The following is a 10,000-nucleotide window of genomic DNA, read 5'->3' as shown; positions in this document are numbered from 1 at the left end:
GTCGTAGCTTCCTGACAGTAGCTTCCTGACAGTAGCTTCCTGACAGTAACTTCCTGACAGTAGCTTCCTGACAGTAGCTTCCTGACAAGTGACTTCCTGACAGTGACTTCCTCACAGTGACTTCCTCACAGTGACTTCCTCACAGTGACTTCCTCACAGTAACTTCCTGACAGTAACTTCCTGACAGTAACTTCCTGACAGTAACTTCCTGACAGTGACTTCCTGACAGTGACTTCCTGACAGTAACTTCCTGACAGTGACTTCCTGACAGTGACTTCCTGACAGTGACTTCCTGACAGTGACTTCCTGACAGTGACTTCCTGACAGTGACTTCCTGACAGTGACTTCCTGACAGGTACCTACCCATGTTCTGCAGGTCCTTGTCCCCTCCGTAGTCGGAGATCTTTTTGCCCAGGTTGACCAGCACGTGGTAGCGCGTGTCATCGGCCGGCCCGAGAAGCTGCTCCACCTCCCGGCGCCGCTCCTTGTCCCTCATTTTATCGTTCTTCAACACCGCCAATACTTCGTCGGCCGCGCCGCACAGGATATCACGCGGCTGCAAGGAAGAGGTCACGAACCCGTTCAGGGACAGTTTTTAATTTATCGGTTTATTATTTTCACAGTAAAATCAAGACGGCAGTAACACGAAGAAAAGAGAGTGATACAATAAGAGGAGATGTTAACACAACTTATTAAACTACATAAGATACAAGCATAAGAGCTGCAACACACCGGCCATTCACACACACATTACTACACATCGGTCACAAAGCAATCTCTCTCTGTGTGTGTGTGTGTGTGCATGTGTGTCTTTCTGTGTGTGTCTTTTTGTGTGTGCGTGTGTGTGTCTCTGTGTCTGTGTGTGTCTCTCTCGTGTTGTGTTTTGCTGTGTCGCTGTCTCTGTGTGTGTGTTGTGTCTTCTTGTGTGTGTTGTGTGTGTGTGTGTGTGTATCTGTGTCTCAGTGTGTGTGTGTCTCTGTGTGTGTGTCTGTGTCTCTGTGTGTGTGTGTCTGTGTCTCTGTGTGTGTGTGTGTGTGTGTGTGTGTGTCTGTGTCTCTGTGTGTGTATCTGTGTCTCTGTGTGTGTGTGTGTGTGTGTGTGTATCTGTGTCTCAGTGTGTGTGTGTCTCTGTGTGTGTGCATGTGTGTCTCTGTGTGTGTGCATGTGTGTCTCTGTGTGTGTGTGTGTGTCTCTGTGTGTGTGTGTCTGTGTCTCTGTGTGTGTGTGTGTCTGTGTGTGTGTGTGTGTCTCGCTCTGTGTGTGTGTGTGTGTGTCTCTTGCTCTGTGTGTGTGTGTGTGTGTGTGTGTGTGTCTCTCGCTCTGTGTGTGTGTGTGTGTGTGTCTCTTGCTCTGTGTGTGTGTGTGTCTCTCGCTCTGTGTGTGTGTGTGTGTGTCTCGCTCTGTGTGTGTGTGTCTCGCTCTGTGTGTGTGTGTGTGTGTGTGTGTGTGTGTGTGTGTGTGTGTGTGTGTGTGTGTGTGTGTGTGTGTGTGTGTGTGTGTGTGTGTGTGTGTGTGTGTCTGATCGTGTCTCGCAGTGAGAAGTCCAGACAGCTAAAATCACCACGACCCTGGCTGTATTATGTTGAAATGTGTTTGTATTTTTGTAAAAGTATCTGACTAGACTGGGTGACCCCAGCCCGATCTGCCGGGGGTTTGATTCCTCCCTGCAGCTCAGGCTGGGTAAACCTGTACGTTTACCTATCCTGCTTCGGTTACAAAATCTGCGGGAACCAATCACAGACTGGCTTATCCACCTGGCGCGCTATTGGCCGGTTTAACACGATGACGAGAGAGAAGAGACCAAGCAGCTTCTTGTTTACATTCGGCCACCGAAGCGCAGCAACCTGTCGATGCCGCTGCCGCTGCTACGTCACCGGGATCGTTGCTCCGATTGGTTGAAGGACTCCTGCTGCACTGTGGTCTTCCTGTATGCGATTACCTCGCGTGTCTCGCGAGAAATAAAAAGACGCTGAAACCATCAGCGGCGCACGGGCCGACGTATGAACGGACAGACTGACATAACATGGGCGCCGAAATAGAAACTGCTGCGCTACGCGACATTTACACACCCAGTGTGTCTACTATGTAAAGCTACGGGTTGTTTTTAAAGAGTTTTCTGACCTGATCTCCCAGAGCGGCGTGGATGAAGCTCAGCAACACCTCGTACGTCTCTCGGGTCTCTTTGGTTTTGGGCTTGTACACGATGCCCACCATCTCGTCGATGCCTTCAGACAGGAGGGTGTAGCCCTTCATCTTGTTGATGTCGTGCCGGTCCTCGTCTCTTTTTCGCCTCCTGCACAGACAAAACCAGACCGAGAGAAAAGGATTAAGGTCAGGGTCCCTCAGCGGACACCGGGACCGAACCGAAGGATATTAGGAGGAGCCTACGTTAGTCTGGAGCAACGGAAGGGGGGGGGGTCTGTGTGTGTGTGTGTGTCTGAACGTGACAGAGACAGTAAGTGTGTGTGTGTCTGTCTGTCTGTCTGTGTGTGGGGTGTTTTAACGTGCCAGTATGTGTGTCTGTTTTAACGTGACCGAGACAGTAAGTGTGTGTGTGTTGTTCTTTTAACGTGCCAGTAAGTGTGTGTGTGTTGTTCTTTTAACGTGCCAGTAAGTGTGTGTGTGTGTGTGTGTCTGTTTTAACGTGACCGAGACAGTAAGTGTGTGTGTGTCTGCTTTAGCTGACCCGGACAGGTAAGTGTGTGTTGTCTGTTTTAACGTGACCGGACAGTAAGGTGTGTGTCTGTTTAACATGACACAGAAATAGGTGTGTGTTGTGGTGTTTTAACATGAGAGACAGTAAGTGTGTTTTTTTGTGTTTTGTCTGTTTTAACTGACGACAGTAAGTGTGTCTGCGCGTATAAGTGCAGAGCAGTAGTGTGTAAGTGTGTGTTTTGTGTGTGTTTTGTGTGTGTGTGTGTCTGTTCTAACGTGACAGAGAAGTGTGTTGTGTGTGTGTGTCTGGCTGTTCTATAGCGTGACCGACAGTAAGTGTGTGTTTGTGTGTCTGTCTGTCTAACGTGACCGGACAGTAAGTGTGTGTGTGTGTGTGTGTCTGTTTTAACGTGACCGAGACAGTAAGTGTGTGTGTGTGTGTCTGCTTTAACGTGACCGAGACAGTAAGTGTGTGTGTGTGTGTGTGTCTGTTTTAACGTGACCGAGACAGTAAGTGTGTGTGTGTGTGTCTGTTTTAACATGACACAGACAATAAGTGTGTGTGTGTGTGGTGTTTTAACATGAGAAAGACAGTAAGTGTGTGTGTGTGTGTGTGTGTGTCTGTTTTAACGTGACCGAGACAGTAAGTGTGTGTCTGGCTGGCTGTTCTATAAAGTGACAGAGACAGTAAGTGTGTAAGTGTGTGTGTGTGTGTGTGTGTGTGTGTGTGTGTGTGTCTGTTCTAACGTGACAGAGACAGTAAGTGTGTCTGTGTGTGTGTGTCTGGCTGTTCTATAACGTGACCAAGACAGTAAGTGTGTGTGTGTGTGTGTCTGTCTGTCCTAACGTGACCGAGACAGTAAGTGTGTGTGTGTGTTTGTCTGTTCTAACGTGACCGAGACAGTAAGTGTGTGTGTGTGTGTCTGTCTGTTCTTACGCGTGACCGAGACAGTAAGTGTGTGTGTGTGTGTGTGTGTGTGTGTCTGTTCTAACGTGACCGAGACAGTAAGTGTGTGTGTGTGTGTTTGTGTGTGTCTGTTCTAACGTGACCGAGACAGTAAGTGTGTGTGTGTGTGTGTGTGTTTGTGTCTGTTCTAACTTGACAGAGACAGTAAGTGTGTGTGTTTGTGTGTGTGTCTGTTCTAACGTGACCGAGACAGTAAGTAAGTGTGTGTGTGTGTGTGTTTGTGTCTGTTCTAACGTGACCGAGACAGTAAGTGTGTGTGTGTGTGTGTTTGTGTGTGTCTGTTCTAACGTGACCGAGACAGTAAGTGTGTGTGTGTGTGTGTTTGTGTCTGTTCTAACGTGACCGAGACAGTAAGTAAGTGTGTGTGTTTGTGTGTTTGTGTCTGTTCTAACGTGACCGAGACAGTAAGTAAGTGTGTGTGTGTGTGTGTTTGTGTCTGTTCTAACGTGACCGAGACAGTAGTAAGTAAGTGTGTGTGTGTGTGTGTGTGTGTGTCTGTCTGTCCTAACGTGACCGAGACAGTAAGACGTGTAGCTGACAGTACTGACTTGTCTCGTCTCTCCTCCAGCTTCTGAGGTTTGGTCCTCTGGGACTTGTCGCCCATCTTGGTCCCCTCCAGTTTCCCCACGAGGGACAGAACCTCTCCGGTGGGCTCATCTCGCCGCGTGCGGTCGATCAGAGAGCGATCCGCTTGTAACACCAAGTTAGAGTTCTAGCAATTCAACACAAAGACAAGACGACAGTCAGTCAGGACATCAGCCGATTCAACGATCCAATATTATCGACGCAACGTAAAAACTATCGATACATATCGTCTGTAAGGTGCCCCTTTATTTTACAGAGTTACTGCAGGTCTCAACAAGTCAAATTTAAGACTTTTTAAGACCTTTATGAATGAAATTTAAGACCTACACTACCGGTCAAAAGTTTGGAGTCACTTAGAAATGTCCATTCCACTCAATTCCAGACAGAATACCAGCTGAGATCAGTAGCAGTGTGTTTTTATAATCAGGGCAGCAGTTTTCAGATTACATTATGTGCTTACATAATTGCAAAAAGCTTCTCCAATGTTTTCTCAGTTAGCCTTTTAACATGATATCAGATTAGTGAACAGAATGAGCCTTTTGGGTCATTAGATGAATGGTTGCTGATAATGGGCAATGTAGATGTGCATTAAAGATCAGCCACACAGAAAACTGCTGCCCTGATTTAAAAAAAAAACAGCAATGAAACTGATCTCAGCTGGTATTCTGTCTGGAATGGACATTTCAAAGTGACCCCAAACTTCTGACCGGTAGCGTATATCACGATGGATGTCTGGAAAAGAAACTCATTCACCCAAATTGGAATTTCATGATATTTAATTTGAAACTATTATGCAGTACAACAACAAAATAAAAAGTCCTATTCTAATGGCCAAACAATCTATCCATAGAAGTAGATTTTAGTAGTTCTATTAAATGGACCATTTCATTTTAAGAAAACTAAGCCTTGAATGCAACAGTATGTTGAAACTTGCACATTTTGATTCCTTAATAACAGACTAGATTTATTTTATTTCTAGCCGATTTGTTTTTTACTTTCTTACGGTGCATTAAAAGGTATTTCGTTTAATTATTTGATGTATTTCTGTGCTTGTACGTTTGTCTAATGTTCTGATTTCTATATTTTCTCAGTCTGTTTGTTCGGTTTGTTTTTTGTAAGTTACAAATGACCGAGATAAACTAAACTAAAAGGCATTTAATGTCATTATTTCATGTGCTAATGTGCTTGTATATTTATCTAATGTTCCGATTTATATATCGGGTCGGACTTTTGTACTGTACGTAGCTAAAAAAATAATGTATAAGCCTTGTTTTAGGATGTCCACAACAACATTATGATAAAAGCTCCGGCTAGTTAGCATAACGGCTAGTTAGCATAGTTAGCATAACGGCTAGCTAAACACGCATTAAACACCTGAATTAACAACATATAGGTTAGCCAGTTACCTTGATAACATCAGAGCATATTATTAAACACTACCAGAGATATAAGTCCTCAGATATTTTAGTGTTAAAAGGTTTAATCTAGAAACATACTCACCGCTTTGTACTCGTACTGTAAGCTACGCGCAGTAACATCCGCCATGGTGCCTGTTCTTTCTCTTAGCTTTTAACTTTTAATACACTTTTTAACTAAATGCGACTAAAAAAATCCACAGAGTTGACCTCACTCTGTCCTTTTAGGGAGACGCTGCAAACATCGGCGCAGGTTTTAGATTTGTAGCATGAGACTGTTTTCCAATATGTCCGAGTTTCTCTCACTGATGCGTCTCTCATACGTTTCAAAAGTGCTAACGGCTAACACACGCGAGCACACACACAACAAGCCGCTGCCGCCGCTGGTTTCCGCTTCCGGTGTCAAAGGTAACACAGAGCGGGAAAACAAACAGCGCCCCCTGCAGGCTGTGTTTATGAGTTGTCATTTTGTACAGAGAATTTATTTTAATGTTTTTTTAATGTTTCTTTAATATTTTTTTATTTCTTTATTCAACGTTTTCTAGGCTTTTCCCACAGCTACCGCCAGTGTATGTGTATATATATATATATATATATATATATATATATATATATATATATATATATATATATATATATATATATATATATATAAAGAGTCTTAAAAGTTTTTAAATTTCATTCATAAAAGGTCTTAAAAAGTCTTAAATTTCACTCATAAAAAGGTCTTATCCATCCTGTTGTCCTCGGGGTCAAAAACGTGACCCGTTTTTCAAAGTTTCTACACAATAAATATGGGTTTCTTTTAATCAAATTATATATATATATATATATATATATATATATATATATATATATATATATATATATATATATATATATATATATATATATATATATATATCAGTTCTTCCAGAAAAATACAGAGTGTTTTTGTGATTGTTGTGGGTAAAAATCCTTGATTATGCTGCACGTTTTCTTAAAAAATGCGATGGAATATATTTGTGTTGGGTTAAAATTATGGGTTATTTTTTCAGAGAGTAACCCATTTTCTGGGTTATAGGGCTAATATTTGACCCATTGCCTGGGTTGTTTGGGTTTCTGGGTTATTTTTCAAAGAGTAACCCATGTTCTGGGTTATAGGCTTGGCGCTCTCTCTCTCTCTCTACAATGTATTTTTCGGTTAGTTGTCTTGACATCGGACCAGCCTATTTTCTCCTCTAAACGACACTTTGGTTCCTGGGGCAGGGAGGCGAGGTAAGCATTTTCATCTTACTGGTAGTTTGTTGCAGAAAATGTGCTTGTTTAAACCGTGCTTCTAAAATAAACTATCTTACGTTGCATTAGCTAACTTAACTAGCTAGCTACCTAGCTTGCTTGTGAAGAGTAGCTAACTGACATTTACGTTTTTTCAAAGGAGTTGTTAATGGAGACATGTCAATGCTGTATCGTTGTTATCTATCTATCTATCTAGCGCTATGTCTGTTTGCACATTAAAATAAACGTTATCTAAGTAGCTAAGTAAGTTATCGGTTTTCTTTTTTATTAAGATGTATCTGAGTCACTGTATGCTAAATTGGCTAGCTAGCTAGCTAGCCAGCCAATGTAGCCAGGTTAATGATACCACAAATGTTAGCACGCTAAAACGTAGATAACATTGATTTAGCTCGGTTTAAGAAGATGTTTATGAATAAAACGTTACTAACGATAGCTAATCCACCGACCGTTAGAAATGTACGGACATTATTATTATTGGATATTTTCTGGCTGAAAAGTGAACAGAAAAAGGAGGGAAATTTGTATTCAGCTATGACGTAGCCTATTTTGAATGCTCACGTTTCCATGTTGGATGTATTTTTAATTGTTTGTTAACGTTACTAAAAGTTATGTATTAAGTACTTTATGTAGTTCCTTTTAAATAAAAAATGCAAAAATGTAATGCTGACAAATCGCCGGTTCCGCCCGGGGCTGTGGTGTACCTCTGATTTATACACAACTCCCTGGAAGTTATCTCTGTACATTTATTTTTAAGGATGAATATACAGAAAAAATGTGTAGAGTAGATTACACTCGTTTTTAAAGGAGGGAAATTTGGGAGGGAAAATCTATTTTTTTTTTTTTTAGGTATAACCTTTTACATAAATCAGGCTTTGAATGATATATGAATTAATCCCTAATGTAAAAACCTTAACAATATAGAGAGGAAGGAAACAAATAGACAGGGTAAAATAAACATGTAATTGTGTATCTGTTTTTTTGTAATAGTCTGAAAGAAGAAAAATAGCCCTCAGCCTCAGCAGCATCAGCCTCCTCCTCAACACACACAGGAGCAGCTAGACCCTGTTGGGGAGCAGCCTCCGTCCATGCTGCTGGACCAGAGTCAGGAACAAACCTGAAAAACCTCTTCCGGGGCAGTGGACGTAGCCCTGGAATAAGGAACCTGAAATTCCCTCCTTCAATTGGTAAGAAAGAAAAGTAGTACAAATATATGTGTTCTACCTCAATGTTAAATGTTACTCAGATCATTTAAAATGTGTGTTCACAGAAGACCTCCAGGACTACCAGCGGTACCACGAGGGCAGCTGCCCCCCTTCCAAGCAGCTGGAAAATGCACAGTCCAAAGTGTCGAGGGTCAGGTCTTTTATATTTTACCTGGCAAAGGGACAGACTGTATTGTTCAGATTGCTATTTTAAGGAACATTGATGGCATCCAAAAGTAAGTGACTTTCCATGTGAATTATTGTGAAGTGGTTATGACACACACCCGATGTGAACAGTGACTAACTCAAAGCCTATGTTTCTGCAGGTACACAGCCCACCTCCAGTCCCCAGGCAAGACCATCACAACGGCACATTTCTACCTGAGAACCATACAGCAGTTCCTCAAATACTTTCGGAAAAAAACGCGGCCTGCCCAGTCTCACCTGATCGCGTATGGATGTGGGGTGGTAGTACCCGTCACAAAGTGCATCACAGACACAACCAGGAACGTTGTCCTGCACCAGCTGGCAGTGAAAAGCCACAAGAAGGCCACACTGAGGACCCCAGAGCTGCTGGGTAGTGTGCATCCCTCTTTCCAAAATAGTGAAAATAGTCCATCTCCAACAGAAGCCTGCCGTGCATAGTGATATGTCCTTGTTTGTGTGTGTTTCTTCCCCTTCGTGCTGCGAAATACTTTTTCTTCTCTCCTTTCGAGCCCCCTGGAGGAGAACCACACACCGTTACGGTAACGCTTTTCCGGCTACTTTGGCGGCTTTCACAGCAACCATTACGGTCATTGCCGCAGGGGATTGGTAACCTGGGTTTGCGAGGTCAAAGAGGCCGCAGGCGCGCAGGCCTGGCGATGAGGGTTTTGTGATCTCTGTAAGTATAAAAATCTCTGTGTCCTGTTGTCATCACTGCTTGTGAGTCTGTTGTTTTTGTTAATGTTTCCTCTGAAAGAGTCCGTCCATTTTCTGTGTATTGCAGATCAGGGAACACAAGACTAACAAGTCCTTTGGGGTGGCCCAAATGTTCTTAGAGACTGGCGAAGTTTCGATGGCTGGTTCGGTGGCTGCAGCTGCGGGTGGCCAGCGAAGCCCCCCAACCAGCTGGTGTTCTTCACGGCTGGGAAGGGCCCATGCTAAAACTTCTTGCACCACCTGCAGGTAGCGTGGGCAGATGCTGCCTTAAAGGGTCCCCCAATCTCACTGACCTGAGGACCGCTGTGTCTGCTCATGTAAGTTCTCCTCAGTCATTTATCTGTTCATGCTGGATTTCATTAAAACTCTTCTGGCTTAACTAACCGTAGCAATCTTTTCTCTTCTACTGTTTTAAGGTTCAAGAACAACCTTCTGTCGGCGCAGCAGAAGAAGATTGTGGCCACCTTTATGTGCTGGCCAACATGGCCACCGCTGACTGCTTTACGCCCTCCTCAGCCTGAACGTGGCCCAGTCAAAGAGGATAAGGGAGCATTTCCGCTAGGCCCTCACCCACACCGCCATCACCGGGAGCAACCAGACCGCCCCCTCCTCCCACCAGGAAGAGGACGCAAAGCTTCAGTCCTCCTCCAGTTCCAAGACAAAAACCCTGCCCCCTACCAGGAGTCAGGGACCTCGGGACTGGAGGAGGAGAGGGAGTTTATGGCGAGGCTGCAAAATGTAAGTAAAACTCTAAGATATGTACTTTAAAGACTCAGTCCATTTATGTCTGTTACACCAGACCTCACTCTGTGTTTTGTGTTTGTGTTTCCTCAACAGACACCAGAGAAGGCCGAGAAGTCTCTGAACACGCCAGTGTGCTTCAGCCTAACTCGTGTTGATGGGAAATGGCCTTCTACAACCACGGGAACCGAATAAGTTTTTGTTTTAATACTTTGCTTTTGTATGAGCTGGATTAT

General features: G+C 43.6%; 1 protein-coding gene and 1 long non-coding RNA gene across 3 annotated transcripts in view; one reads left to right on the top strand and one right to left on the bottom strand.

Moving 5' to 3' along the window:
- snrnp200 (small nuclear ribonucleoprotein 200 (U5)) overlaps window positions 1-6,002 on the bottom strand; it is a 76,100-nt gene extending 70,098 nt beyond the window's left edge. The window contains exons 1-4 of the mRNA XM_039804395.1: window positions 5,708-6,002; window positions 4,171-4,334; window positions 2,122-2,293; window positions 364-556 (exon numbers count right to left, since the gene is read on the bottom strand). Of these exons, the coding sequence (XP_039660329.1) occupies window positions 364-556; window positions 2,122-2,293; window positions 4,171-4,334; window positions 5,708-5,752 (574 nt within the window). The 5' untranslated portion in view covers window positions 5,753-6,002. The remainder of the gene's footprint in view (window positions 1-363; window positions 557-2,121; window positions 2,294-4,170; window positions 4,335-5,707) is intronic.
- Window positions 6,003-6,633: 631 nt separating this feature from the next.
- On the top strand, window positions 6,634-8,513 carry LOC120561329. 2 transcript variants are annotated; one of them, XR_005639587.1, is made up of 4 exons: window positions 6,634-6,879; window positions 7,888-8,084; window positions 8,168-8,338; window positions 8,429-8,513. It is a non-coding gene; the product is annotated as an uncharacterized LOC120561329 (long non-coding RNA). The 2 variants fall into 2 exon arrangements; XR_005639586.1 differs by lacking the exon at window positions 6,634-6,879 and having other exon boundaries at window positions 7,205-8,084.
- Window positions 8,514-10,000: the final 1,487 nt, after the last annotated feature.

The sequence above is a fragment of the Perca fluviatilis genome, chromosome 6, assembly GCF_010015445.1.
Source record: "Perca fluviatilis chromosome 6, GENO_Pfluv_1.0, whole genome shotgun sequence".
Classification (NCBI taxonomy): Eukaryota; Metazoa; Chordata; class Actinopteri; order Perciformes; family Percidae; genus Perca; species Perca fluviatilis.
The sequence above is the reverse complement of the archived record's forward strand: the minus strand, read 5'-3'. Positions and strand labels throughout refer to the sequence as shown.